At 42.2% G+C, this 27697-nt stretch overlaps 1 protein-coding gene across 1 annotated transcript; it reads left to right on the top strand.

Moving 5' to 3' along the window:
• Positions 1-9583: 9583 nt before the first annotated feature.
• On the top strand, positions 9584-22105 carry LOC130121052 (protein FAM171B-like). Its single transcript, XM_056289889.1, has 8 exons — positions 9584-9852; positions 14565-14798; positions 15063-15155; positions 15356-15514; positions 15906-16076; positions 17961-18077; positions 20049-20172; positions 20840-22105. The coding sequence occupies exons 1-8, from the start codon at positions 9708-9710 to the stop codon at positions 21846-21848; spliced, it is 2052 nt and encodes a 683-aa protein (XP_056145864.1). The 5' UTR covers positions 9584-9707; the 3' UTR covers positions 21849-22105.
• Positions 22106-27697: the final 5592 nt, after the last annotated feature.

The raw sequence follows: 27697 nt of genomic DNA, 5'->3' as shown, positions 1-27697 counted from the left end.
ACATCTGTTTCCTCATTCCAGTAACTGATGTGTCAACCTCACTTTAACAACTGTTGACTAGAAAGCACTTGCTCTCAGTGCCTCATCAGGTAAAAATTTAAAACTGCTATACTTCTCTGACCTAATATTATCCATTGCCTTTCTTTTTCAATGCACTTTGTACAGTAGTAATGATGTTTTCAAGACCAAGCATTTCTGTATTACAATTTCTTGTAAAATAACATTTCATGTTCATATTTCATAATATCTGAGAAGACAGGTGGTAATATGAGAGGCCGTATAGGCCATATTCCATACTTTACCTCTCACATACACTACTGAAAATGCTCTCACATACACAAATGAAATCCTCTCCCATACACATATGAAATCCTCTCACATACTACTGAAAATCCTCTCACAAACTACTGAAATGCAATAGTTGTATGTAAGAGGAATTTCAGTAATATGTGAGAGGATTTCACATGTGTACTATATAAGAGCATTTTCAGTAGTATGTGAGAGCATTTTCAGTGGTGCGTGTGAGAGTAATTTCAGTGTAAACGGAAGGCAATTTCAGTGTAACCGGAAGGCAGTCTAGTTCTCAAATCTCATTGGTCAATCTAAGTTAGCGGGAAGTCCATGGTCTAGTCTATTTTAGCAGCTAATTACTACCACTAAACCAGTGCAAAAATATGCATGATGGAAGAGGAGAGACAAACTATAGCTTCGTGAAGCTCTTGGCTTGATAAACACTATTTTAACAACACCCGGTGCCATAAATGCCATAGCATGTGCAACAAACACTGCACCGGGTGTTGTTAAAATAGTGTTTATTAAGCCAAGAGCTTGACGAAGTTGTAGAGTTTGTCTCCCCTCTTCCATCATGCATATTTTTGCACTGGTTTAGTGGTAGTAATTAGTTGCTAAAATAGACTAGGCCATGGGCTTCCCGCTAAGATGGACCAATGAGATTTGAGAACTAGACTGCCTTCCAGTTACATTACTATTACTCTCACACACTACTGAATATGCTCTCACACACACCACTGAAAATGCTCTCACATACTACTGAAAATGCTCTTACATACACATGTGAAATCCTCTCACATACGCATGTGAAATGCTCTCACATACTACTGAAATTCCTCTTACACACGACTATTACATTTCAGTAGTATGTGAGAGGATTTTCAGTAGTATGTGAGGGGATTTTCAGTAGTATGTGAGAGGATTTCACTTGTGTATGTGAGAGGTAAAGTATGGAATATGGCCTATACGGTCTCTCATATAGTAGGGTCAGTAACAGGTAAAATAGTGAAAATGCATTGGCTGGACTTGGATATAGTGATTCTTTCAAAAATGACTGGAAGAGATTTGCATGCTGCTGGCTGACTCTTTGGAGATCAGTTTTGATAGCTTGCTGCTGTATTAGACAGTTTTGGAGAAATAATATAACAAATAATATCCCCAACCATACAAGCTCTTGAGATTACAAATCTGCTGTAAGTACTGTCGTATTTGTTTGTTGAAAAATGGTACAACGTCAAGACTGATGTAATGTACAGGCACAATGGAAAGGTCCAGTGCAGTCAACTGACTGCTGTTTTGAATCTCTTAATTGAAATGCCTCAGCTCAGAAAATGCCTAACCAGTTTCTGTACAACCTCAGGGGAGTATCTGTATTGTAAATACACAGAGTTATAGAAACACTGAATGGGAGATATGAAGGTGAGTAAATCATGGTGGTCAATGATGGATTACATATTCTACAAAAATTGTAATTGTCTTTCATCAGAAATATCAAAATCACCCCAGATTACTTACAAAAGATACAAATAAATCAGCCCAAAGCTCAAATATCACCCCCTTTTCAAATTCAAAAATCTGCTCCAAACAAGATTTTATTCCAGTTGGGTTCAGTATCCATAACCTGATTGTAATATGTATGAACAGCATCATAAGACTGGAGTCAAGGATGTCCTTAGCAGGTCATATAAGAGGTTCAGTATGGTGCCTTTTATTGATTTTTGAGTATTCCCAGAAAGTTGAATCAGTTCATCGGGACACAAGGTTTATTGACAGAGAAACATTATTAATGTTGTGTCCAGATGAACCGATTCAACTTTTTGTGATTTTCTTACCTGGATTATTGAGCATAAAGACATTTTTGAGTAATGTTTCTTGTGCTTATAATATTGAGGAGGATGACCATAAATGTGCTTTAACTGCATTTATGATGAGTTATATGATGATTGTTGGTAATAAATTATTCAGTGAAGAAACACAGTTAAATCTAAAAACTCCCTCCCTGGATAGATGATAAATTAAAGTATTTTATTACATGGGGAGATGTGGCAAAGAAGGCTGCTGTCCCATCTGGTTCTGATGGAGATAGGCAAAAGTTTTCTATGGAACCAAGTGACTAAAATTTTAGGACTGAGAAAATAAAGTTATCAACCTATAAAGAACTCCAATTGTAAAATATAATGGAAAAATTAAATGTGTTGAATAAGGTCATGTGACTAACTTAAACTTGGACTTAGACTGCTTTTATTTGTCATTGCCCATATGCATGTCTCATACATACAGGGGAACGAGATTATGTTTCACATGGACCATAGTGCCACATAAAAACAAATAACACACAATAAATATTAAAAACAAAAAGTGCATTAAAAACAAAAATTACTTCACAGACCTAAACACCACAAGCACACCTGACATGAACAGCGAGTAAGAAGGTGAAAAAGTCCTTTTATGGAAGGTTTAAGTGTTCAGGCTGTTGAGGAACCTCACAACCTGAGGAATGAAACTGTTGCATAGTCTGGTGGAGGCACCACGGATGCTCTGGTACCTCCTGCCAGAGGGTAGGAGGGTGAAGTGGATGTGAGAAGGGTGGGTGGGGTCCTTCACGATGCTGAGAGCCTTGCGGGTGCACCGTGCGTCATAGATGGCCTGGATGGATGGTAGAGCAGTTCCTATGATCTTTCCAGCTGTCTTCACTCTCAGCTGTAGGGATTTGCAGTCGGAGGCCTGGCAGTTCCCATGCCAGACAGTGATACAGCTGGTCAGAATGCTCTCTATGGTGCCTCTGTAGAATGTGATGAGGATGGGTGGGCAGAGACTCACCTTCTTCAGATGCTGCAGGAAGTGAGGACACTGCTGGGCCTTCTTGGAAAGCGCAGTGACACGTGAGGACCAGGAGAGGTCCTCTGTGATGTGAACTCGCAGGAACTTAGCACTGCTGACTCTCTCCACATACATACCATTGATGGTCAGAGGGGTATGGTGGGCACTGGTCTTTCTAAAGTCAGTAATAACCTCCGTAGTTTTCTCTATACTGCCCCTGTGCTGCCAATGGGGCTCCTAATACACAATAAACAAAGGACAACTTGGAAAATAATAAAAGCTGACCACCACCAAGTCAGCCATTCACAGGTTTGTAAATATTTGTGTCACACTACCTACCATTTGTAGTGGTATTTAAAGTGATAATGGAGAACATGTTGCTAGACGCTCTCCCTCATGTACATCCGCTATGGCTGGGACAGTATCAAGGGTGGAGGGCTCTTGGACAACGACTGTGAAACTAATTGTGTCCACCAGGCATCACAATGGGGGAATTGTCAGCCACCCCACCTCCATACTGTAAATCAGATGGTGACCCTGTGTCGGGGCAGCTTTGATAAATGCTAGGGCTCCCTAACCACATTTCAGTAAGCTCAGCAGTTTATCGAGACTGCTGAATTAATGTGTCTCCTTAAACGGTCAATTAGATTGTAAATCAAATGGTTCATGTAATGGTGTGTAACTATAATCTGCTCGAAGGAAAAAAAAACAAGCTTGAGAATTTTCTCCCCTATGGACCCCACATTTACTCTAACCCAGAGTTATGAGAACCACTGAGGTAACTAGAAAATGTTGGACTGTGCCGTCACAGCAGGCCTTGGTAAATTACCACACTGTCATACAGCAGGGCTTGATGCAAATAGCACTTTAAAATGCCAACACATTAGTGTTCCATTACACCAATTTCCATTAAAGATATGCTAAACACAAGATCTGAATTTTTTTGAAAAAAGACCTAATTTCATGTAAAAAACAAAAAACAAAAACATAATTGGCATTTGTCTTGCCTTTATGTTGTTATTTTGATGGCATCTACTGACAAATGCGCTTTGCAAAATCCCCCCCCCCCCCCCAATTGTATCCGGCCAATTACCCTACTCTTCCAAGCCATCCTGGTCACTGCTCCACCCCCTCTGCCGATCCGGGGAGGGCTGCAGACTACCACATGCCTCCTCCGATACATGTGGAGTCACCAGCCGCTTCTTTTCACCTGACAGTGAGGAGTTTCGCCAGGGGGATGTAGCGCATGGGAGGATCACGCTATCCCCCTCCCCCTTTGAACAGACGTCCCGACCGACCAGAGGAGGCGCTAATGCAGCAACCAGGACACATACCCACATCCAGCTTCCCACCTGCAGACACGGCCAATTGTGTCTGTTGGGGTGCCTGACCAAACCGGTGGTAACACGGGGATTCGAACCGCCTTTCCCGTGCAACGGAATAGACCGTTACGCTACCCGGATGCCCCCAACTCTTTGCAACATCTGATTCAACCTTATCCCATTTGCTGGAGAGAATAAACCTTGATCCTTTGCAATTTCCCTTTTTGAAATCAAAATAATCTCGACTATTACTGCATATCTCACATATTCAGAAGTTTCATATCAGTCACACCTTCCTCTGAAACCCCATCTTTCTTTATCCTGAAAGTTATCACTCTCCCGAAAGTCACTCAAACCAAAACAAGGATCCGATTTCTCACTTTTCAATCGAATGAATATCGAAACCTGAAGCTGCAGCAGCTATTAAAGTGGAGCCTACCCTGCAATGAAAACTAAGGGCGAAACGAGACTCGAAAATGATCAGCATCTTCTTGTAATGTTTAATGTTTACATTGTAAGATGTTCTCTAGTATGTAGTGACAGTGCCATGTAGAGTTATACGATGTAAGGTTTCTCTTCCCTTTTAAAATTTATCCTGAGGACTTTTGAATTGATCATCCCATAAGTTTAGGCTGCAGCATGCCAGCTCACCTCATAAAGCCTTGCTGATGCCGATAGTAGTCATGTTGAGTTGTCTCTCGGGGCAAGGACTTATGCTCGGTGTGACACTGTCTATCACTTTGTCATGCTTCTTGTCTTCTAGTTTCATGTCATTCTGTCGCCTCTGGTCTGTCTCCGGTATTTTGAAAGGGAGCGCAGCTGCAAATTCTCATGTTCAATCTGCACCACCCGCCCGAAATGGCCTCCCAACTCGCCTCCGATGTCACCTGGCAGGCTGTCATCTCATCCAAAATGCTGCTGAAACACAAGAGAGGCTGGAGTCAATTTACATGAACATTAAACCCCTCATTTAACCATTTGATCATGTAATGTTTTTGCACTGCATGTAAAGACAGGTTAAGTAATGATTTATGAGCGCTTGTGAGGTCCTTAAATAGATATGAGGAATAAGTCCTACAACTGGAGGAAATAAATAGCTTTGAGTAATACATTCTACAACTGGAGGAAATAAATAGATATGAGGTGTACGTCCTACAACTGGAGGGAATAAATAGATATGAGGTATATATCCTACAACTGGTGGAAATAAATAGATATGAGGTGTACGTCCTACAACTGGAGGAACATTCTGTTAACATGAATGATCCTACCTCCTAATGACTGTGTACTGGTTTGAGATCATATTGTGTGTGTGTGTGTGTGCGAGAGAGAAAGAGAGAGAGAGAGAGAGAGAGAGAGAGAAATACTATGGAAGTAGTCATACTTTGATTTAATTAAAACCTTTATTCAACCAGACGGCTCAATTAAGAACAAATTGTTATTTACAGACATTAAGCAGGTAATCGTCTCCATTGGCCCAACTAGCTTTAAATTTGATCCAGCTGCCCATAAATGGAGGATGTAATGGATGCTGAGGGAAAAAAACTTCATATAGTCCAATATATATGTAGACGGGTTGCTTTATTTATAATGTTTTTACAACTTAGCAAAATTGTGTATAGAATAACAGAACCGCTGCATACGATAAGCTTAACAGAGGAGTGCAGAGCTGAGTGTAACACAGGATGGAAACATACACTTCCAGATAGAAAGCAGACGGGATTTTAAAATATCCACTTTAGATACAGCTATTTATGCAGCGAAATGAACCGTTACTGTATCATTTGCAGCAAACCAATCATGGAGACTGGAATGACCATCTATCCCCCGGCTACTACATTCAGACCCTGGTTTAGAGTCAGTAGAACAAATGTGGCAGCTCACGGCCTCCCCGAGGCCCTCATCACTGAACAGGTATGATGGAGGTCAACTGGGCCAGCTGACAGAGGCTTCAGTATCAGAGTAACTGCAAACTGTACAGGCTGACCTTGTTATCAGTCGAACGATGTTGAGGCATTGCTGGAACTATCAGGTTGGCAAAGTGAAACGGCACACCAATCTCAAAAGCCATAAACACGAACGCTTAACTTTGATACGAGATTTGACATGTCTGTGTTTCGATGGGTCTGGTGGTTAGCTTTGATATGAATGTGGAGATATTCAAGGTGAACATAATGCCTGTTTTAGCAGTTTTCTTTGAATTGCGGTATTTTGTTTACATCAGATATGCACTTCACTACATGTGCAGTCATTTCTTGCAAACACACCCAGTTCACAGTCAGTGGAGGGTTAGAAAAATAACCCATGATTATGCAGAAAAGGCATTTCACGCACAAGTTGCTTGCAATTCTGAATCGCTCCTTAGTTTCCACTTTAAAATGGCTGAAAAATTGCTTGCCTATTATTCACTGCTGGTATGATGCAGTCATTTTTTTTCTTCCCGCTCCCTTTTTTCTTTTTCCTTGCTGAGTGTGTCCTTTCAAGCCAGAGGTGTCAGTAATCCCTGCAGCCACTGACACCGAATGAGCTTCTGCTACTGCTGAGCGGGCCACTTACAGCAATAAGGTTTTATGATCCAGTCAGCTGCCCTACTGAAATTGAAAATGATGATGTAGATGTGCTTTTGTATTGCATTTCTAAAAGTGTTTTGGGTCCAGTGAAAGTAACTGAGGTGTGCTTGATATGGGCTGGGAGCGGGTGGAGTTTACTGTTGAGCCTATGATGGGTTTTGGAGGCCTGATTTGACAAAACATAAAAAGGCAAACATATATGAGGTGAACAGACAATCAAATAGAACAAACCAGATAACAGTGAAGAAAATAAATTAGATAATATAGAGGACACCCCCACACACACACACACACACTCACACATACATACCACAACCCCATATAGTTCAAGTTCAAGTAAAACCCAACCCATAAATTATTAAAAAGACAAAATGCTGGTTCTCAATCCTTTTCTCGCCCCCCCCCCCAAAAAAAATCCACATCCCACGCTCTCAGGCAAAATTGTCTCCCCGGGATTTATTTTCTGTTCTAAAGCTCCATTCGACAAATAGCCTGTGTCAGTCACTGTGTTTACGAGCAGGAAATGGATGTGTGAGGAATAAAGTAGGGCTGATTTTCGCTCAAGGAGGAGTTAGACAGTTTAGAGAGCGGCTTAAACTGGAACTTGTGGTCACAACATGATAAACATCTAGCCATTACATCACAGCCCCAAAATAATCACAGAAAACGATGATGACAACAACAACAACAACAACACATTGATTGCAGCAGCTAATGTTTGGTTTACCAGTTCAGAGTTATGTGAATCAAGCGTAAAACTCATTGACAATGACGTTTTAAAGTCCTGTGTATTTTGATATTGCATTATCACCATCTAGTGATCAAAATAAGTAGATGCACATCTTTTGGATTTTAAGGGCTTTGACCTTTTTTCCCCCATGTAAAGTACTGAAAATCCATTTATATAATATATCAGGTATTACCTTATTTACCCTGTTGGGTTAGGACCAAACTCTGACCTCAACGGTCATCTAAACTCATGATTTTGAAGTATAAGAGATGTACCTTCTGACCGGATCGTTCAAAATATCAATTTATCAGGACTAAATCACTGGCCACAAGCAACATCATTCTTTATGTTATTGTTCTTTTAATTTGGTCACACTTTATAATGAGTAGCAGTAATTAATGACACGAGTTATACGTGAGTAAACACACTTGCTAACATTAGCAGATGTCTAAAAATATGAGTTAGCCTAGCATCTTAATTTGTTTTAATAATTGTTAATAAATTCTAGGTAAAACACACACACACACAAATAAAAATAAAAAAACAAAATTAAAATTTGAATTTAGAACTGATATTTCTGAACCTGGAAGTTAGGTTTCGGTACAAAGTTGTAAATAGTAAAGGTAAGGACAACTCTTTTGGTATAGACAGTCTAGTTTGCTAAGTGCTAGCTTTGTAGTCAAGACCATGGCAAGACCAAGTCCAGATCAAGTCCGAGACGAAGTTTATCGAGTCCGAGTCAAGTCCAAGACTAAAATGGCGAGGCCATCTCAAGCCTAGCGGGGCCAAATCTAAGGCTATGTGAGAGGATTGATCACATAACAGCATGTCTAGCTAAACACCATGACTGCAGGCTAACTGTAGTTAGTAGTCCACCATCGTAGTACAATAAAAAATGTTTTTTAAAAAAACACTGTAACATTTATTCAGGCCTTTTTTTACACCACAAATGAAAGAATATGCCATATTCAAATTTTACCGATAGAAATTAATGATAATACGATCTCCTTAGGGGAAGTTTGATATTCATTTCAACGATAAAAACAAAAAAATAACCAAGTCTTGTACTCGATTGGTCTTGAAAATTACCAAGAGCCCGCACTGTTAAGAGCCCGAGTCAAGTCCGAGTCATTATAAGTCCAAGTCATGAGACCGAGACCTTCAGAATGCTGAGTAGCACTACTGGAGAACCAGTACTATAACCCTACTGGGCGCTATGAGGAAGGGATTCTTTAGGTTCAAAAAAGAAGAGGGTGTAAGATACACCATTTCAAGAGGTACTAGTAAAATGGCTGGTATTTTTATGCCGTCTGCTAATGTGTTCTAATGGCTTATAAATGTCCTATAACTTGGTTATTAATCCCTATTTACAGATAGTAGTCAATATAAAGCATTACCTTTAATTCTGATCATGATTTTTTTCTTCATTATTATGACTACTGTTATTATTATGATTACTGTTACTACTCCCCCTACTTAGTAGTAACAGTAGTAGTAGCAGCCGTAGTAGCAGTAGTAGCAGTAGTAGTAGTAGTAGTAGTACTAACAGTAGTAGAAGTAGTAGCAGTAGTAGTAGTAGTAGTAGTGGTGGTGGTAGTTGTTGTGATTTGTGATATTGGGCTATACAATTGACTTGACTAGTAGTAGTAGCAGTAATAATAATAACTAATAAGACATCACGTGTGAGTTCCTACATCTATCCACCAACCGGTCTCGTCTTTGTCTTGGTTAGAGCGGAAGCTCCCTCGGGTCAGATGGAGCGGGGCTGAATAGGAGGGAGGGGAGGAGTTTCTAATTCAAGTCAATGCCAATTTTGAACCGAGGCAAGCCTGGGGTGGAGGGGGGGGTGGGGGACTTGTCCGAGCGCATTACTTTTCAGGAAGGTCATGGAGATTGCGGTCGGACAGCGGAGTCACGAAAGACGTTTAGATCCATAATATATATATACCACATACATCGACTCCACGCAGAGCCATGGGCCGGCTGACCTTCCTCCGGGCCGCGCTGTGGGTTTTGCTCCAGAGCGGTCTCTCTCCCGCGGGACAAGCGGCGCATTTCAATGAGGGTAACTTTTCCCAGCAGCATCAGGACCACCAAACAGCCTCTGTTTCCGTGCCAGGTCTGTATACAGGCGAAATGGTTTTACACGCTGAAATCTGAACCTCCGTTTGCTCGTTGGTTGTAAAACGCAGCGGTTAAACAGCACACGCTTAACTGCTGCGAGGCCGCCGATGCAACTCCGGCACGCTGTTGTGCGAGTCAGTCGTATGGGTCCCTCACAGGCTTCCATGGAAAAGCAAAGCATCCGCTTTTCATCTAAAAGTGAATCGATTCACTTATTAAAACTTCTTGGAGAAAGTATCAATTATACATAGCCTATATGATGTCGTTGGCATCCTATTGTTTTGGGGGAAAATGCCCAATACCGTTTTTTATATATTTCACTTTGTTATTAAAATCTGTCTAATTATAATGAGCCTTTGGTTTTCGCCCCTGTACAGACCTATAACCCATTAAACTAAGCTGTTTTATTTATATGGCAAAATTATGTTTTATGGATCAGAAAGTCACGTTGAGTTTATTAACTCACGTTAATGATGCTCTATCATTGGCTAAGACCTGTGTTACTTTTAAGAGGCCATTAATATGAGTCAGACCACGAGAACTTGTTCCAGCTGCTCAAGTGCTTCAGTGTGAATTTATGAACTCTTGTTAGCCAAATGAACAGAAAACACCTAATTATCATCCAAAAGTGAGTCAATTCATCTCGTAAATATCCTGCGAAATTACACTAAATAATCACACACGCACCCATGCACACTAATGCGCACGTGCACACGCACGTACATGCATGCGCGCACACACACACCCAGGTACACTTTCCTTATCAATCTGCTTGTTTACCACAAGACTGTGCAGAGGAGCTGAAAGAGGGATTTGTGACCACGTGTGTTCCCTCTTCAACTACGTATCTCATGACTAATTCATAATGTTGTAGGAGCACATTCCCATGATGTCAAAGTCTGCCTGCTTGACTAACAAACTTGTGAAACTGTGCTGAGGGATTGTGTATTCCTGAGAACCACACATTGTCCTGATATCTTTGGGTCAAATCTTGTTACAGCACTCACTCCCCTACCCTACATCCCTCAGTTATACGTACTCACAGGAATTGACATCCGGCACTATATATAAAAAGAAAAAAAAAAGACAAACACTTGCAACCTTACATGAACAAAGGACACTTCTCTTGGAGCAGATGGTCAGTTCTTTCATGCCCAGATTAAGCTCTTCATTGTTTTCACTACACAGTAGACATAGATTTAGAGAATTAATTACTTAAGGAATTCCCTCCCGCGGAGTTTAGCATTTATTTGACAACATGACTGTGTTATATGTATGTACATCAAGTCATCATGTCATCCCCCGTCTCTACCAGACCTCACCCTAAGCATCTTTTGTCTCCAATCTCTTATCAGATTGATATTGCTGACTTGTGTGTGAGTCGCTTAGGCCGATTTGGTCCACATGCCAAAAGGGTGTGCTTGTGTTTTCATTTATTGGTAGAATGTATTGCCCTAATTCCAACACATGGCAACACAGACACCCAGACGCTCTTGATCTCTCTCTCTCTCTCTCTCTCTCTCTCTCTCTCTCTCTCTCTCTCTCTCTCTCTCTCTCTCTCTCTCTCTCTCTCTCTCTCTCTCTCTCTCTCTCTCTCTCTCTCTCTCTCTCTCTCTCTCTCTCTCTCTCTCTCTCTCTCTCACACACACACGCACAGTCTGATTGAGGGCCTTCAGAGATAAAACCCTGCGTGACCATCTGTTTGTCCTGCCTGGGGGTCTCCCAGAGTTGACCACGCAACATGTTTCTGCTCCATCCTGCCTGGCATTGGGAATACTGTTTTTGTTTACCGAACCAAGCTTTCCCAGCATCTTGCTTGGCATCATGTTGAATTCTGTTAAAGGTGTTGCTGAAATACATAGTGTTAATGATAGTACATGATACAGGGTCTGCATATGTGTCAGCGAAAAGCATTTGACAAATGCTTCAAACCTCTGACATGCATTCTCTTAGGAAGTAAAGGTGGCTGGGCAAACATAAATATTGCCCAAATTAAACTGTACAAATATTTGATACAGATAAGATATAGGTGTTTTGTTTCAACTATTGTTATAACTTCATTCACATTTTTGATTGCTGTAAAATGATTGTCTTGTGGATGCTCATATCTTGACAAACAGCTCAGCGTTTACTGTGACTGGCCAGTGGCAATACAGCATCTACACCCACCCACCCAACCCTCGAAACAGTCATAATGAATATAAATTTCATTTGCAACTGCAAAAGATCAAGCACATGGGCATCAATGTGGAAATCCTCAAAAAATAAAAGTAGCCCCTGCTTAACTGTAGGCAAATTTTTTTCCACTTGACGCTGACATCATCCGTCTGATGCCTACTGTTACCATATCAGACACATCACATGACACGGGGTCTATTTCTCGCCCCACTACGATAATGGCTGTGTTGTGAAACAGAGTTTTGATCCACATCATAAACCTCTTTGTGGTGTGTTTCAGTTCTGCAAATGGAGAGATTATAGCAATCTGGCGTGGTTCAGGCTCCGCTGCAGATCCAGCGACCCCCTTCTGTTGTTTGGCTCTCAAGGCAGAACTCGCACGCAGAGGCCCTCTCTCCAACAACAACCCTCTTCTGGTCCCTCTGCAGCAACCTGGAGTCGACAGAAATGTTTAGTTTGCGTCAGGCTAAATTGCTGTACAAAATGTCATGGAAGAGTTAAGCCATTAGATTAGGTTTGTACTAATGGTCTAATGTTGCACCACGGAGGGCGAAAACTGTGTGGGCTCTCGTTTGATGAACCTGCCCATCAAACAGTATAGGTAACTGTGGGGTCTTCTCCTGATATGATCAGATTATCATTGAGGACAATATCATGGAATAAAATTATAACCTGCTATTTAATAGAGTTTGTATAATGTGTGACTTGATAGGTTTCCAGTGACAGTTTGCAATGAAAGAGCAAATAAAAAGTTATTTGATCAGTTATTGACTGTCTAAAGCTCTAAATATCCTGAAATGAGCCACACAACATTGGTGTCAACAGAACTTTGCTTGATTCAAGAACATTTTGATAACTCGTTGATTTGTATCAGAAATGTACACGGCGTTATCTCACCCCGCTTGCAGATTTTTTCACTTGTTTGGGGAAAAATTTGATTTTAAGAATCATTTTAAGATTCGGTATGACCTTAAATGACTTTTAAGATGGAGGGTAACCAGCCATCATAACATAGCCAAACTCAATGAGCGTTAGTTACCGCTGCTGGTGTCACCGTTGGGAAAGATGCTTATGATATTATCAGTGTTTAAAAGGCTGTGTCGGCAGTGTCACAGCATTTAGCTGCTTAAACCTGCTTTTGCACAATGTACTTAGACAAGGAGGCTGCATTAAAGAAAGGCGATGGCTGGTATTTAGGGCGAAAGTTAACTGGGAACACATTATTATTCAAACTGCACAGCAGTGGACTGGGGTAGTACTGTACATAGTAACAATGATGGTCTTTTTGCTACCGAGCAGTCCCACGTGAGAGTTTGGTTGTTCAGTGTCGCTAATGCCTGTTGTTGAAAACCTTTCTCTTTTTTTATCCCCCATCAAGATCTTCACAGGCACACGGAGGAATCAAAACAAGCTCTTTTTAGGTCAATATGCTGCTGCGACTTCAACTCTTGGTCATTACTGTGACCTTCACGGCTACTTGCAGCAGAATTGTCACACATAATGCCACAGTATTCAGTGCCAATCCTCTCTATCTGTACTATTCAATGCCAATTACGTTGCTTTAAAACTGGCACTGGATATGTCAAAACTTGAGACCCCACATATTGCTGCATTGCAACTTTTTTTCCCACTCATCGATCCTCTGTGGTTATTATTCCTTTGTAAGTGTTTGTTATTTTGACCCTCATTTATCAACACAGAGTCATGTAATGATATATCAGTCACAATTCCTGTTTTATCAATATGCAACACAGCGCCTCTCAGAGATCCTGACCTGTCAATGTGAACCAGCATGTACTACCACGCCATCACCATTGCCTAATTGGGATTCTGTATGAGCTATCTGAACACATAGGGTGATTAGGGTACTCGCTTATATGTCTCATTATCGTAAAAATGCCTTTACCTGCCTACATGGTGATTACGTTTATTGGTGTCTGGTGTCTGTGCTGCTTTGTGCAAGTTTGCCATTGATAATTGTGTCTTCCATTGGCTTGGATATGTTATTTAGCACAGGGTATTTGGCAAATAAGTTTTTGTTTCGAGTTTGTCGAGGCATTGTGGTGATAACTGGATCTTTAGTTGCACTAAAACCAGTAGATTTTCATGATAGTTTATAATTATACCTAAGCCCAAGGTGATGCTAGTTCCCAGGAGATAATGTGTGTAAGAGTTTGAATGAAAGCAGATTGCTCCTGAAAAAAAGGAACACACATCTTTCCTGAACAAGTAAAAATACGTACATTAAGAGTACAGAGTGGCCAAATGGAACTGCAAGTCAGAAATACAAACCAACACTCATAAACATCCTTTCTAAATGTCCATCTGAAGATGCAGAAGAATGTTTGCCCTTGCCTGAAAGACCATCAATGATGACACAAAGACATGTGCACTGATAAAAGACCCAAACAGAACTGAAAATTTGGCCGTCTTGTCTGGACAAAATGGGACAGGTGAATAGCTGCCTTACTAGTGTTATCAGCATGACCCTGTGTTAACGACGCTTTAACTCCTCATTCATCTCCTCAGGCTCTACGTTCACCCTGAAGGTCCAGGTCAATGATGCCCTGAGCCGTCAGTATCTGAGCCAGGCCACGGTGGAAGTGTACGTCAACTACACTAAGACAAACACGGCTCTTACTGGGGAGAATGGGGATGTGCTGCTTCAGGTGCCCGGTCAAATTGGGCTGCCTGTCACTATTATAGCCAGCAGGGATGGCTATGTTGTCAAACCACTGCCTTGGAAGACCAACAGAGTACCAGGTGAGCCGACTATCGTTGACAGAGGCATAACTTACCATCTACTGTGAGGGTGGCAAAGAAACATTACATCTTGAAGCTTGATAGACAGATAAGGCTCTATCATGAGAGTGAATGGAAGGAAGCCTGTGCCGCTGAAAAACCCAGACATGAGCTGATACAATATGTCAGCATGCCATCTAGTGGTACTCTAGCTAAATTGATCTGAAATTTTGTTCAAAAATGTTGCTTTCTCTGTTTGGTTTTTAATCTTTTTTTCTTTTTTAGTGTTTTCATCAATTACCATGTCCCTTCTTGGTCTGAATCAAGGCAACATATGGCTCTATGAAGACTCTGTCCTGATTAATAGCAAAACATCTGGTATGTGCTATTGATGTTCACCTATCTATCTATCTATCGGATCTATAGTTACCTGTCTGTCCATCTGATGGTCCATCGATCTGTCCATCCATGCAAGGACTTATTTGAATTAATAAATACATGTAATTCATGTTGGCAGAAAATGGCTACACTACAAAAAATATATTACACTAATGTTTATCATGATGTTTTATTTGTAGATGCTCCTGTTCAGCCCACTATTCAGTTTCCTAAGAGGCTGCTGAATTTGTCAGATAGCAGTGACATTTCCTCTATTAAGGCCTTGCTGACTATTCCCAAGCTATCAAAAGAGGATGACAACTTTCTCAACACTTTGGGACTCATTAGTAGTAAATCAGGTATGTGTGTGTGTGTGTGTGTGTGTATGTTTGTGTGTGTGTGTGTGTGTGTGTGTGTGTGTGTGTGTGTGTGTGTGTGTGTGTGTGTGTGTGTGTGTGTGTGTGTGTATTTGAGAGCCTGGGAGACAGCAAGAGAGAGAGAGAGAGAGAGAGAGAGAGCAAAGGACAGATAAAATAAAAGTTTAAAAATCTACCGCACCAAAAGTAAATTCTGTCCGAATACATTTTCCTTCTAATGCAATATTGACAACATGCAGAATTCAATTTTTTTTTCAACCGGGTTCAAATTTCAGGGTGGTTGCAGCAATAGTGGTTCATTATTAAGTATTTGTTGCTTCACAATTAAATGGTAAAATGCACTTTCCGCTAATGTAATCTTGTTCTTCCCTAGGATATACAAGTGTAGAGCTGAGCCCCATGGCGGCTGTTAGCGTGCAGCTTTTCTCAGCAGAGGTGGAGTTGCATGTGAGCGGACCCATACAGATCACCCTCCCGCTGCCTGACAACTCTGGACTCCGGCCATCTAATGCTGTCCCTGCATGGTGCTTTAACCACATGACTGGTAGGCGGAAAATAGAGTCACACACAGCATAACCTATCGTCTTCACATCTTCACCAACCTGGATATGAAAATATATCCTGATATCCCCAGGGGCTTAAACGTGCTTAAAGTACTGAAATGGGGCTTATACATAGACATGCTAGTCATTTTTATACGGTTAGGTCACCTGCTGTGCAGTCAGCTGACAGCTTAATTCCTGAATAGAGGTTAGTGGACCATTTGCTTCAGGCAAAAGGTTTTTGTCAGAAGACTCGAGCCTGTGCCTTCAGCAGAGGTTTTGATCTACAGTGCCTCTGACCTATCAATAGGGATGCATTAGCATTAGCATGAAAATGTCTGCTGTAAGGTGTGTTTGATGGGTGAGGACCAAGTCTGTCTTTGTTGACCGCACAACTTGGTATTAAACATTGCAACTTTTATGTTTTCTTAAAACCAATAAATATTTAGGTAAAACGGATAGAACTTTGCTATGTTTTATATTAGCTTCTGGGCAATTTTTTAAAGTGAGTAAGTTCAGTGAAATGTGCATATTGTGAACAAAAAATCCCTTTCACCAATTTCATAAGCCATGCCCGTTAATGCTACTCCGATACTGTGTGGTAAACGGGGTGCTTATGTCCAATAACTCAGTGAAAGTTTACAAATTTGAATTAAAGTACACCAAAGTTGAGTCTCTGCTGGGTGTGAAAGTGGAATAAATGCAGATTCAGATTCAGACAACTTTATTTATCCCAGAAGGACAATTCAATTTTACAATCTACCCAGACCATACACAAACTCAGACAAGTGGCAATCATGTACAGAAAATGTACAAATGTACAAAAATGTACAGGACTGCTGTGTAATAAAATCATAAATTCATTCAACAACTTTGCTTGCACTTAAAACTTGCCACTGGCGACCTTTCTCTTCCTCAAAGACATAAAAGGCTATTTTAGCACATCATTTCTACTGGAATAATCCTACTTGATAGTGATTTAAATGAGCAACTTAATAAAATTTGATGAGCAATTACAAAAGCGTTCATCATTTTGATTATCTTGGAGTATTGTCTTAAATGTGCCAGCAATAGAAAGCATAAAAAAACAGATGTCTGTTTGCATGTAAATCTTCAGTATTATAGCTTTAGCATCCATTGCTAAAACCCATGTTCAACCTTGTTTCATTAGAAATCTATCTCTAGTATATCTACAGTACTCACATATCCCTACTATGGTATCACAGAAAGTTTAATCAGTTCATCTGGACACAACTTTTATTGAGAGAAACGTTTCATCACTGATCTAAGTGACCTCTTCAGTCTAAACTGACTGCAGGGTTCCACATCCTCATAAACAATACAGTGGCATAGTGACCTAAAACAATGATCAGTTGTTTTCCTGGTCAGCCGTGACCATTAACTAGAGTTTTAGTGGCCAGGTATACTATTCACAGAGGATCGGGGAATAGTTGCAATCACAGTATTGTAAGATGGTGACAGATGTACTCTTAGCCCCCCCCCCCCTCATTTCAGAGATGGTCGTTCCCTCTTCACACAGATGACCTCTTTGACTCCCCCGTTCTACGTGATTAATATCATGCATGGTATCAATAAGTTAAACCAAAAAAAGGCAGTCTTCAGGTTTGTAACTTTGTGTTTAAAAACACATCACACATCGCTCCTTTTATAGTTTTGTAATTTCCAAAGTGTAGGGAAGCTGAAAAGTGTAGTCGTCTACCTGGCCAGCTCAATCACATAATGATCTTACAGTGGTCCTCACAAGGAGATAAGCACATGTTCATTTCTGAATTCATTTATATAAGATGGGGAAGTATATTTGTGATAACTGAAGGTCACTTTATGTACAGCGATGTTGTTTTTTGAATATTAATTGTTCTACAAAGGTGGATGGATGAGAAAGGGACTGGGCATGGTGGTGTTGCTCAAGGGAAAACTAATGTGGACCTACAATGCGCCTCACCTCGGATATTGGATTGCGGCACCAATCTCATCCTCCAGCAGTAAGTTATCACATGTTTGATGAGATAAGGTGTCATGGTTGTGTTTGGGTTTCCTGCTTTGCTCTCCTGTTCCCCATTTCCCTGACTGGCTCTCCAGCAGTTAGATATCCCCCCTGGTTGCCCTGGCTCTGGGTTGGATTGTACTGTCATGCCGGGAGCAGGAACAGGACCCAAATGCAGACAACAGAGACAGGCTGGGATAGAGCAAAGCTTGAATGAAAGAAAGTAACTTACAAAAACTGGAGTAACCGGGGCAAACAGCAAGGAAGGCATGAAGCACCTGACCAACATAAGCAAACACAGAGTAACATTTACAATCCAACCAAGAGCCAGGGCATCATGTAACTGCTGGAGAGCCAATCTGGGAAATGGGGAACAGGTGAGCAAGGCAGGGCAGGGACATAAACCCCACGCCAATCAGGGCATGGGGAACAGGTGAGCAAAGCAGGAAACCCAAACACAACCATGATACAAGGTTCCTCAATGTATAATGGCTAATTTGACAATGCATACAACCTAATGTATTCTTGGGCTTTTTTACTATAGGTGACTAGCATCGATGATTAATATTGATGTTTGATATGTGATCAGTGCTATTGATGCCATGTGTATCCTGTGCAGTAGCTTATGACTGAATTCATAATATATTTATGATATAAAGGTCTGATCTCTTTGCGACTATGTAGACCTCTAAAAATCAAAATCACTGTGAATGAAAGATCGAAAATGCAGCCATAGAAAAGTGCGATAAAGAAAAAAAAATGCATAGTGAAACTGGATTTAAACTTTGTGGATTTAGAGAAAGCATATGACAGGGTGCCAAGAGAGGATGTGTGGTATTGTATGAGGAAGTCGGGAGTGGCAGAGAAGTAAGAGTGGTGCAGGATATATATGAAGGCAGTGTGACAGTAATGAGATGTGCGGTAGGAATGACAGATGGCTTCAAGGTGGAGATGGGATTACGTCAAGGATTGGCTCTGAGCCCTTTCTTGTTTGCAATGGTGATGGACAGGTTGATGGATGAGATCAGGCAGGAGTCTCCATGGACTATGATGTTTGCAGATGACATTGTGATCTGTAGCGAGAGTAGGGTGCAGGTTGAGGAGAGCCTGGAGAGGTGGAGGTATGCACTGGAGAGAAGAGGAATGAAAGTCAGTTGTAGCAAGATGGAATACATATGTGTGAATGAGAGGGAGGACAGTGGAATGGTGGGGATGCAAGGAGTAGAAGTAGAGGTGACGAAGATGGATGAGTTTAAATACTTGGGTTTGCTGTTCAAAGTAATGGGGAGTGTGGAAGGGAGATGAAAAGAGAGTACAGACCGGGTGGAGTGGGTGGAGAAGAGTGTCAGGAGTGATTTGTGACAGAAGGATACCGGCAAGAGTTAAAGAGAATGTTTACGCGATGGTTGTGAGACCAGCTATGTCAAATGATTTGGAGACGGTGGCACTGAAAAAAAGACAGGAGGCGGAGGTGAAGGTGGCAGAGTTGAAGATGGTAAGATTTTCATTTGGAGGGATGAAGAAGGACAGGATTAGGAATGAGTATATTGGATGGACAACTCAGGTTGGATGTTTTGGACATGTGCGGAGGAGAGATGCTATGTATATTGGGAGAAGGAAGCAGAAGATGGAGCTGCCAGGCAAGAGGAAGACCAAAGAGGTTTATGGATGTGGTGAGGGAGGACATGCAGCTGGCTGGCATGACAGAGGGAGATGCAGAGGACAGTAAGAGATGGGAACGGATGATCAGCTGTGGCGACCCCTAATGGGAACAGCTGAAAGTAATAGTAGTAGCATAGTGAAACTGGATAAGACTTCCCTCAGATATGATGTACTTAGTGGCTATTTGTTTACTTTCAACAACAAGTGAATGGATGAAGCATTTTATCTCCCATTTTTCCCCTTCAAACATATCCCTTTCTAACGTTCAAATCATCTGTTGCGTGTCCCTCAATACATTTGGCTCCAGGTTCCATGGACATTGCCGTCACCACTGACTTCATCTTATACCATTCATCTTTTCTCATGGTTATCCTGGGAACAACGCTTGTCATTCTCTTCTTCCTCCTGATTTTGATGGTGTGTCATCGCAGGTAACAAAAGAATGAACCATTTTTTTTCCCTTTTTTTGCCAAGCATAGTTGCGTCAATGCATCCAAAACATGATGATATGACTGCATCTGAAAGCTCACAATACCCAGCCTACTCCTCAAAAAAGGCGTTTAGAATAAACAAGCAGGACAATCTAATGGTGCAATATTTCTGCTTTCCTGAAACATGATATGTCAAGCAGTTGATGCCGAAAGGCCTTGATTGTAACAAAGTAAATGACTCATGTCCCCTCCAGTCCCCAATTTTCTGTGTTCAAAAACATGGGCGTGAGGCCAGACAAGTGTTTTGTTATTTGAAAACTCTTTTTCATGAGGAGCCAAGCCATGTGTTTGCTTTGATTTGTAGTTGTTATTAACATTGCTGAATGTTGAGGTCAACATCCAGATAACAATTACACACTGCAGCTTTAAAGCTCACTGCAGTAAATTATGGCAAACATGAATAAATTGCATGACGTAATGGCTGACTACGAATGGAAATACTGCATTGAGATATACTGACAAATTTGTTTAGAGTTGTAATGCCACTAATGTATATTGGTAGGTAGCATGCGGTACGGGTTTTTGTAGACACATCCTATGTAACTGAGTTGGCTGTTGTGTCAATGACGTGGTATTTTGTCTGACAAAATCTCTATATGGCCTACAGGAGTTCCCTTACCGAGTCTAGAGGAAAGAGGATCCATGCAAGCAAACAACCAGTGCTGAGAAAAGACCAAACTACCTCCACATATGACAATGAACTCCTTGAAGTATCTTCTGGGGATTGTCATCATCTAGAAGATGGGCTGAACCAAACATTAACAGAAAGGGGAGCTAACCAACATAATGATAACATAGCAAACCCTGAGGCCGCAGGATTTGGATTGATTGCGTTTGAGGAAAAGGCTGCAGCCATTAGGGTGAAGTGTACTGAGCCGGAGCTGAGAACTGACCCTAATAATTTGACAAGTTCACACAAAATTTCCCAGCAAATGAGAATTCCCGAGTCTCTGAATGAGAATTTGTTTTTCTTCAACCATCCTGTTGCTATTGTTCATGCACCGGCATTCTTTCATGCGGAAGAGCAGCCAGAGACGCCCCAGTGGAGCAAGGCTGCCACCCTGCCCCGTGCAGGTGTTTCCAATAACCCCCCTACAGACCCGGTGAATAAAGAGAGTTTCACCCAGACAAAAGACCCGTTGGTCTCACAGAGCCAAGCACCAAATGGTGGGGAGCAGCTTGGGGTCCCACAGGACTCTCATTCCCCATCCTCCATCAGCCTCTCCAGGGGTCACTACAGCTTCCCAGAATCAATGTCGGTTCCGGGAACACTGAATAAAATTGGGGACAACAGGCGCCCCTGCTCGGGTCCGTTACCCAGTGAGCTTCAGGGAAACTCTGATCACACTTTAGCTGAACTGTCCAAAATCCCCTCGCCTCTTCCTCCGCGAGCCTGGTTCGTATCGCTGGAGGGAAAACCGGCAGCCGAGATCCATCATGCCATCACAGAGCAGCAGAGGAGACGAAGGCCAGCGGAGAGTCGAGACACCAGCCTGGACTCGGGGGTGGATATGAATGAACTTAACCAGACAGCTGGAAGAAGGGCAGTAACACTGGAGCGCAAAGCCACCTTTGTCAAAAGCGCCCCTGGTAGCAGACCAGCCCCAACCCAGTAAAGGGAGTGTTGCAATGTTCATCCCAGTAGACTCCAGCATGCTCATGCCATACTTGGCCAATATTACTTCTCCAAGGCCATTGTTACCTGATGGTTGTGCATATGTTTCAGTCTTAATTCTCTCTCGCTCTATCGTTAGATCAAAAATATATACAACAGGCTCTTTAACCATTGTAGTTGCCATACCCAGGTCATTAGTGTGGTTGGCAAGTGAGGTCAAAGCCCACGGATTAGAGGTAGGAAAATGACTACCCCTAAAGTTCATATGCTCAAGTTCCCAGGAAAGACTAATAACTGGAATACTGAACTGGGAAAAAATGCTTTGTGATATCATTTGACCAGCAATTTTGCATGTATTTTTTTCTCTAATTTATTATGATTGATTGACTCACGTGTTCAGACTTTAATATAAAGAATTTTGTGATGTAAAAATATATAATAGTAATAACTCAAGTACCTATCAAAACACTTAAAAGTGCCAATTCATTCTACATATTGCACTGTAAATTGGTTCAAATTTCAGCTTGTACTTACTTGCACATTTTTTGCTTCTGCACCTAAAATCTAGAACATGGTCAAGTCCAGTGATGTAATATACTGCCTTTTGGTGGATGCATTTATCCAAAATGTCCCACAGCACTACAAGTGTCTCTATTCTCAGTATGCATTTCTGGTGGGTGGAATGAAGCTCCCAGCTTTGGCAGTTTTAGAGCCATGCTTGTTTAGTCAGAATCCAAAAAGGAAAAAACTTTTATTGCCATGTGCATTATATCCACGAGGAATTTTGTTTGGCTTTTGTTGGTACGATTAAGAATACAAGAAAAGTACAGTCTTAAATAAATGGTGTGTGTGTGCGAGATACAATATACACGCACACACACACACCATCATCATCGGTGGTCACTCGGGGTCGAGTATAACTATCCTTCTGGGTCTTCAGGTGGGCGTAGAAGCCAATCCTGGCACTGCATAATGGGAGGGGGCCTGCACATGACAGCTTTTTACGTGGAGTGGCTGATGTGCCTGCAGCTACCACACGATCCTTGGCAGGGGGTGGCCAGAGTATAACAGCATGGAGAACCAAGCCAATTGGGGACCACCCTCTGTTGTAGCCTTCATCCACCTTCACTGCCATTGTGACCTTTTTTCCTGATAAGGTTTTTCTTGTGGAGTTTTTTCTCATTCAGGTTTAGGGTCGAAGGATAGGGGGTGTCGTATGGCGTATATTGTACTGATTGTAAAGCCCTTTGGGACTACCTTGTGAATTTGGGCTATACAAATAAACTTGACTTGACTTGAGCTATGCCTTGCCCTTCAACTGCAACTGCGTGTGAAAGAGGAAGTACATGTTTGTCAGAAACCTCATTGAACTTATTCTTTTCTTTGCAGCTTTCAGTTTTGTCCAACTTTTACATGTTGAGCCTCGGGGTAAATTTTAAAAAATCTTTTAAAAGCTGTTGAATAGAGTGAAAAGGTTTGCATCATATGAGATGTAATTCTGGTTTGAGATTGTCACTCTCGTAGGATGTCTGCTCTTAAAACTTGTTTGTTTAGAGCATGGATTCAACATTTAGCTTGTTGCCATACATACGGCTAATCGTGTTTATTACCATATCCCTTCAACAGATGAAACATCGTTCCACATTCACACCTCACCAAACTGATTTTAAGGACAAGGATGTGGCTTCACTGAGGGCGAAGCTGTTTGTATATTCAAATTTTACAAGGAAAAAAAAAATGTTGTATCCATGAAATATTCCAGATTGCACAGTTGGAAATTATCATTACACAACAGAGGGTGAGCCTACCGCCTAGGTATGTGCTGAAACTTTACAAGCAAAGAGCTGCATACAACAGTGCCCACATGAAAGGTTTCAGCTTTGATTAAACAAATCTCACTTTAATAGAAACTCATCACTGACCACAAGCTGAAACTTGTTGACTGGCTACAGGCCGAGCCTTCCTTCACTCTGCAGCATATGCATGCAAACAGGACTGTCACTGACAGACAATATCAGCAACTAATGAATGTCTCACCAAGGATACTGTTATTGATGTGATAGATATAATGATTTGTAAAGGTGAATAATTTTGCTTTCAATTTCTTTAAATTCTTAGAGGCTGAGATTCTCAGGACCTATCCAAAGCTCAAGGACTGGGTTGATGCCTGTGTTTCCTAAGTTCCTTAAAAAAGAAAAGAAAAGAAAAGAAAGAAACAGCAAATCTTTGCAGTGGGTCGGAGAAATCAGTTCAATAGGCTAATTTTTCAGTTATGTAAGACATTGAATTATTCATTTTATAATTTGTAATGTCCAGTGGTGTAGTGGAGAGTATATGCAGATATACGGAGTATACCCACCTCTTTTTCTTTCAATTTACACTATATCAATTATCAGCCAAAAAGCCTTTGAAATATATAGAAGAGTATACCCCCTTTTCTAGGTCGCAGTATGTCTACCTCCTCAATGACCACTACACCACCGGCAATGTCCGTCATTTCTGTTTGTTCTCATAAATGATTTCACTCTTCTCAACCTCCTTTACAGGACCATCTTAGTCCAAACTGAGGTGCAGTACTAGTTTCACCTAAAGTACAGCCACCCCTTACAGTTTGGATGTTCACTTGTAAATGAGTCCAAATAAAACAGAGGTCATTCTTCCCTATTTGTAAAGCCAGGCTTGATTCCATTTATATGAATGAAAATATGGAGGCCATTGTTCATTGCAATATTGAGGCCCATTCTTCCTGCCTGAGTACAGAGGAGTTAAAACCCTGTTTAACTCAATTTGTGTAGACATTTTGGACTCTGTTGTCCCATTCAAAATCAGAAAACCTAAAACTAAAACTCAACCCTGGCTCAACAATGACACCCGTACTGTTAGGCAATTATGTAGAAAAGTAGAGCGAAGATGGAAAAGACACAAGCTTCAAGTTTTATATGACATGAGAAAGTCTTGTTAATTATCAGCATTCCATCAAAGCAGTGAGGGCAAAATACATTCCTGATATTTCTAAAAATAACTCCCACGGTCCCAAAGTACTGTTTGACACAATTAATACAGTCCTTAGCCCTGTTGCTACAGCTTCTCAATTGCAACCATAGCCCTTGTGAAGAATTTCTTAACTTTTTCACAAGTAAAATTTCTCACCACCTGGTTAGTGCACCTTGCACTATCCCACCCTCTGCACCCTCCCTCACCTCTCCACGTCCCACCCTATCCCACCTCGCTCCTCTCTCCCCCGATGAGGTCCTCAACCTCATCACATCCAGTCGCCCTACCACATGCTCCCTTGACCCAGTCCCCTCCCCTCATCTTCAGTCTATAGCACCTGAACTCCTTCCCTTTCTAACCCACCTCATCAACACCTCCCTCAAGGCAGGATGCTTTCCATCTGCCTTCAAGACTGCTAGTCACCCCCCTTCTCAAGAAACCATCACTTAACCCCTTTGACATCAAAAACTACAGACCGGTTTCCCTTCTACCTTTTCTATCCAAAACTTTCGAATTTGCTGTCTTTAACCAACTTTCTTTGTATCTCCACCAGAACAACCGCCTGGACCCCAACCAGTCTGCGTTCAGGGTGGGTCACTTGACAAAGACGTCCCTCCTTGCAGTGACAGAATCGCTGCACTCTGCGAGAGCAAACTCTCTCTCCTCTGTCCTGATACTCCTGGACCTGTTAGCTGCGTTTGACACAGTGAACCACCAGATCCTGCTCTCTACCCGCGAGGGGCTGGGTGTCACAGGCTCTGCACTCTCAATGTTTGCATCCTACCTGTCGGGTCGCTCCTACCAGGTGACATGGAGGGGATCTGTGTCGGAGCCTTGCAGACTGACTACAGGCGTTCCACAGGGGTTGGTTCTGGGTCTTCTCCTTTTCTCCCTGTACACGACATCCCTGGGTTCTGATATTCGCTTGCATGACTTCTGTTACCATTGTTATGCCGATGACACCCAGCTGATCTTGTCCTTTTCTCCCTCTGACACACAGGTAGAGACACACATTCCTGTGTGTTTGACTGACATCTCGGAGTGGATGGCAACACACCACCGGAAGCTCAATCTGGACAAGACAGAGCTGATGTTCCTCGCGGGGAAAGGTTGCCCACACTGAGACCTGGTCATCACCATTGACAGCACTGTGGTGACGCCAACTCGGACTGCAAGGAATCTGGGTGTGATCCTGGACGACCAACTGTCGTTTGCTGCAAACGTTGCATCGATGGCTCACTCCTGCAGATTTCTCCTCTATAACATCAGGAGGATTCGCCCATTCCTCACCGATGAGACGGCACATGTGCTCATCCAGGCTCTGGTCATCTCCTAGCTGGGCTACGGCAACTCCCTCCTTGCTGGCGCCCCGGCGTCGGCCATCAGACCTCTGGAGCTCGTTCCGAAAGCTGCAGCTCGTCTGGTGTTCAGCCGCCCTAAGTTCTCTCACACAACTCCCCTTCTCATGTACTTACACTGGTTCCCAGTAGCTGCTCACATCCAGTTTAAGACTCTGGTGCTAGCCTACAGGGCAGTGAAAGGAACAGCTCCTTCCTATCTCCAGGCCATGGTCAAGCCCTACACCCCCGCCCAACCACTTCGCTCTGCTGCCTCGGGACGCCTGATTGCACCATCACTCAGAGGCCCCTGCTGCTGATCGGCCCAGTCATGGCTCTTTTCTGTCCTGGCTCCACAGTGGTGGAATGAACTCCCCACTGAAGTCAGGACAGCGGAGTCGCTGCCCATCTTTCGGCGCAGGTTGAAAACTCACCTCTTCAAGAACTACTACCCTGTTACTTGTTCTTAGCACTTATTGTATTCACTCATTTTAAAAAAAATCTATTTCTTGCGCTTTTACTTTAGCACTGGTTTTGCTCTTAGATGCTTGTTTAGATCCACTTATGACCTCTGATGACTAGTAGTTCTCCTGATTTCCTACGTTAAATGCACTTATTGTAAGTCGCTTTGGATGAAAGCGTCGGCTAAATGACTGTAATATAATGTAATAATATGTGTTCTAATATTTCACGTCCTGCCTACGACCCCTCCATGGTCCCTCTGTGCTCTACTGTCTTCACTAAGTCTGAGTCTGTGTCACTTGCTCACATTAAAGATAGTCTCACATGCAACGCCTACTACGTGTCCCTTGGACATTGTTCCTAGAGGCCTGTTGCAATTTCACTCATTCTAAACAGTCATCTAGCTATTGGATTGGTTCCCTCTTGCTTTAAACATGCAGTAGTACAACCCTGTATTAAAAAGCCTAACCTTGACTTAACTGTACTAAATACTTTCTGACCCATTTTTAAGTTGCCATTTTTATTCAAAGCCATTGAGAAAATTGTCTATTCACTATATTTGTCCTTTTTAGAAAATGATCCATCCATCCATCCATTATCCAAACCACTTATCCTGTTCTCAGGGTCACGGGGATGCTGAAGCCTATCCCAGCAGTCATTGGGCAGTAGGCAGGAAGACACCCTGGACAGGCTGCCAGGCCATCACAGGGCGCACACGCACACACACACACACACACACACACGCACACACACATACACGCACCCACACACTCACCTAGGGACAATTTAGTATGGCCGATTCACCTGACTCACATGTCTTTGGACTGTAGGAGGAAACCGGATGACCCGGAGGAAACCCACGCAGACGGGTAGAACAGGCAAACTCCACACAGAGGACAACCCGGGATGACCCCCAAGGTTGAACTACCCCGGGGCTCGAACCAAGGACCTTCTTGTCGTGAGGCAACCGCGCTAACCACTGCGCCACCATGCTGCCTTAGAAAATAATATTATGGAGAAATTTCAGTAAGGTTTCAGGGCACATCACAGCACAGTG

The sequence above is a fragment of the Lampris incognitus genome, chromosome 11 (assembly GCF_029633865.1).
Source record: "Lampris incognitus isolate fLamInc1 chromosome 11, fLamInc1.hap2, whole genome shotgun sequence".
NCBI lineage: Eukaryota > Metazoa > Chordata > Actinopteri > Lampriformes > Lampridae > Lampris > Lampris incognitus.
This window is presented reverse-complemented; position numbering and strand designations above follow the sequence as displayed.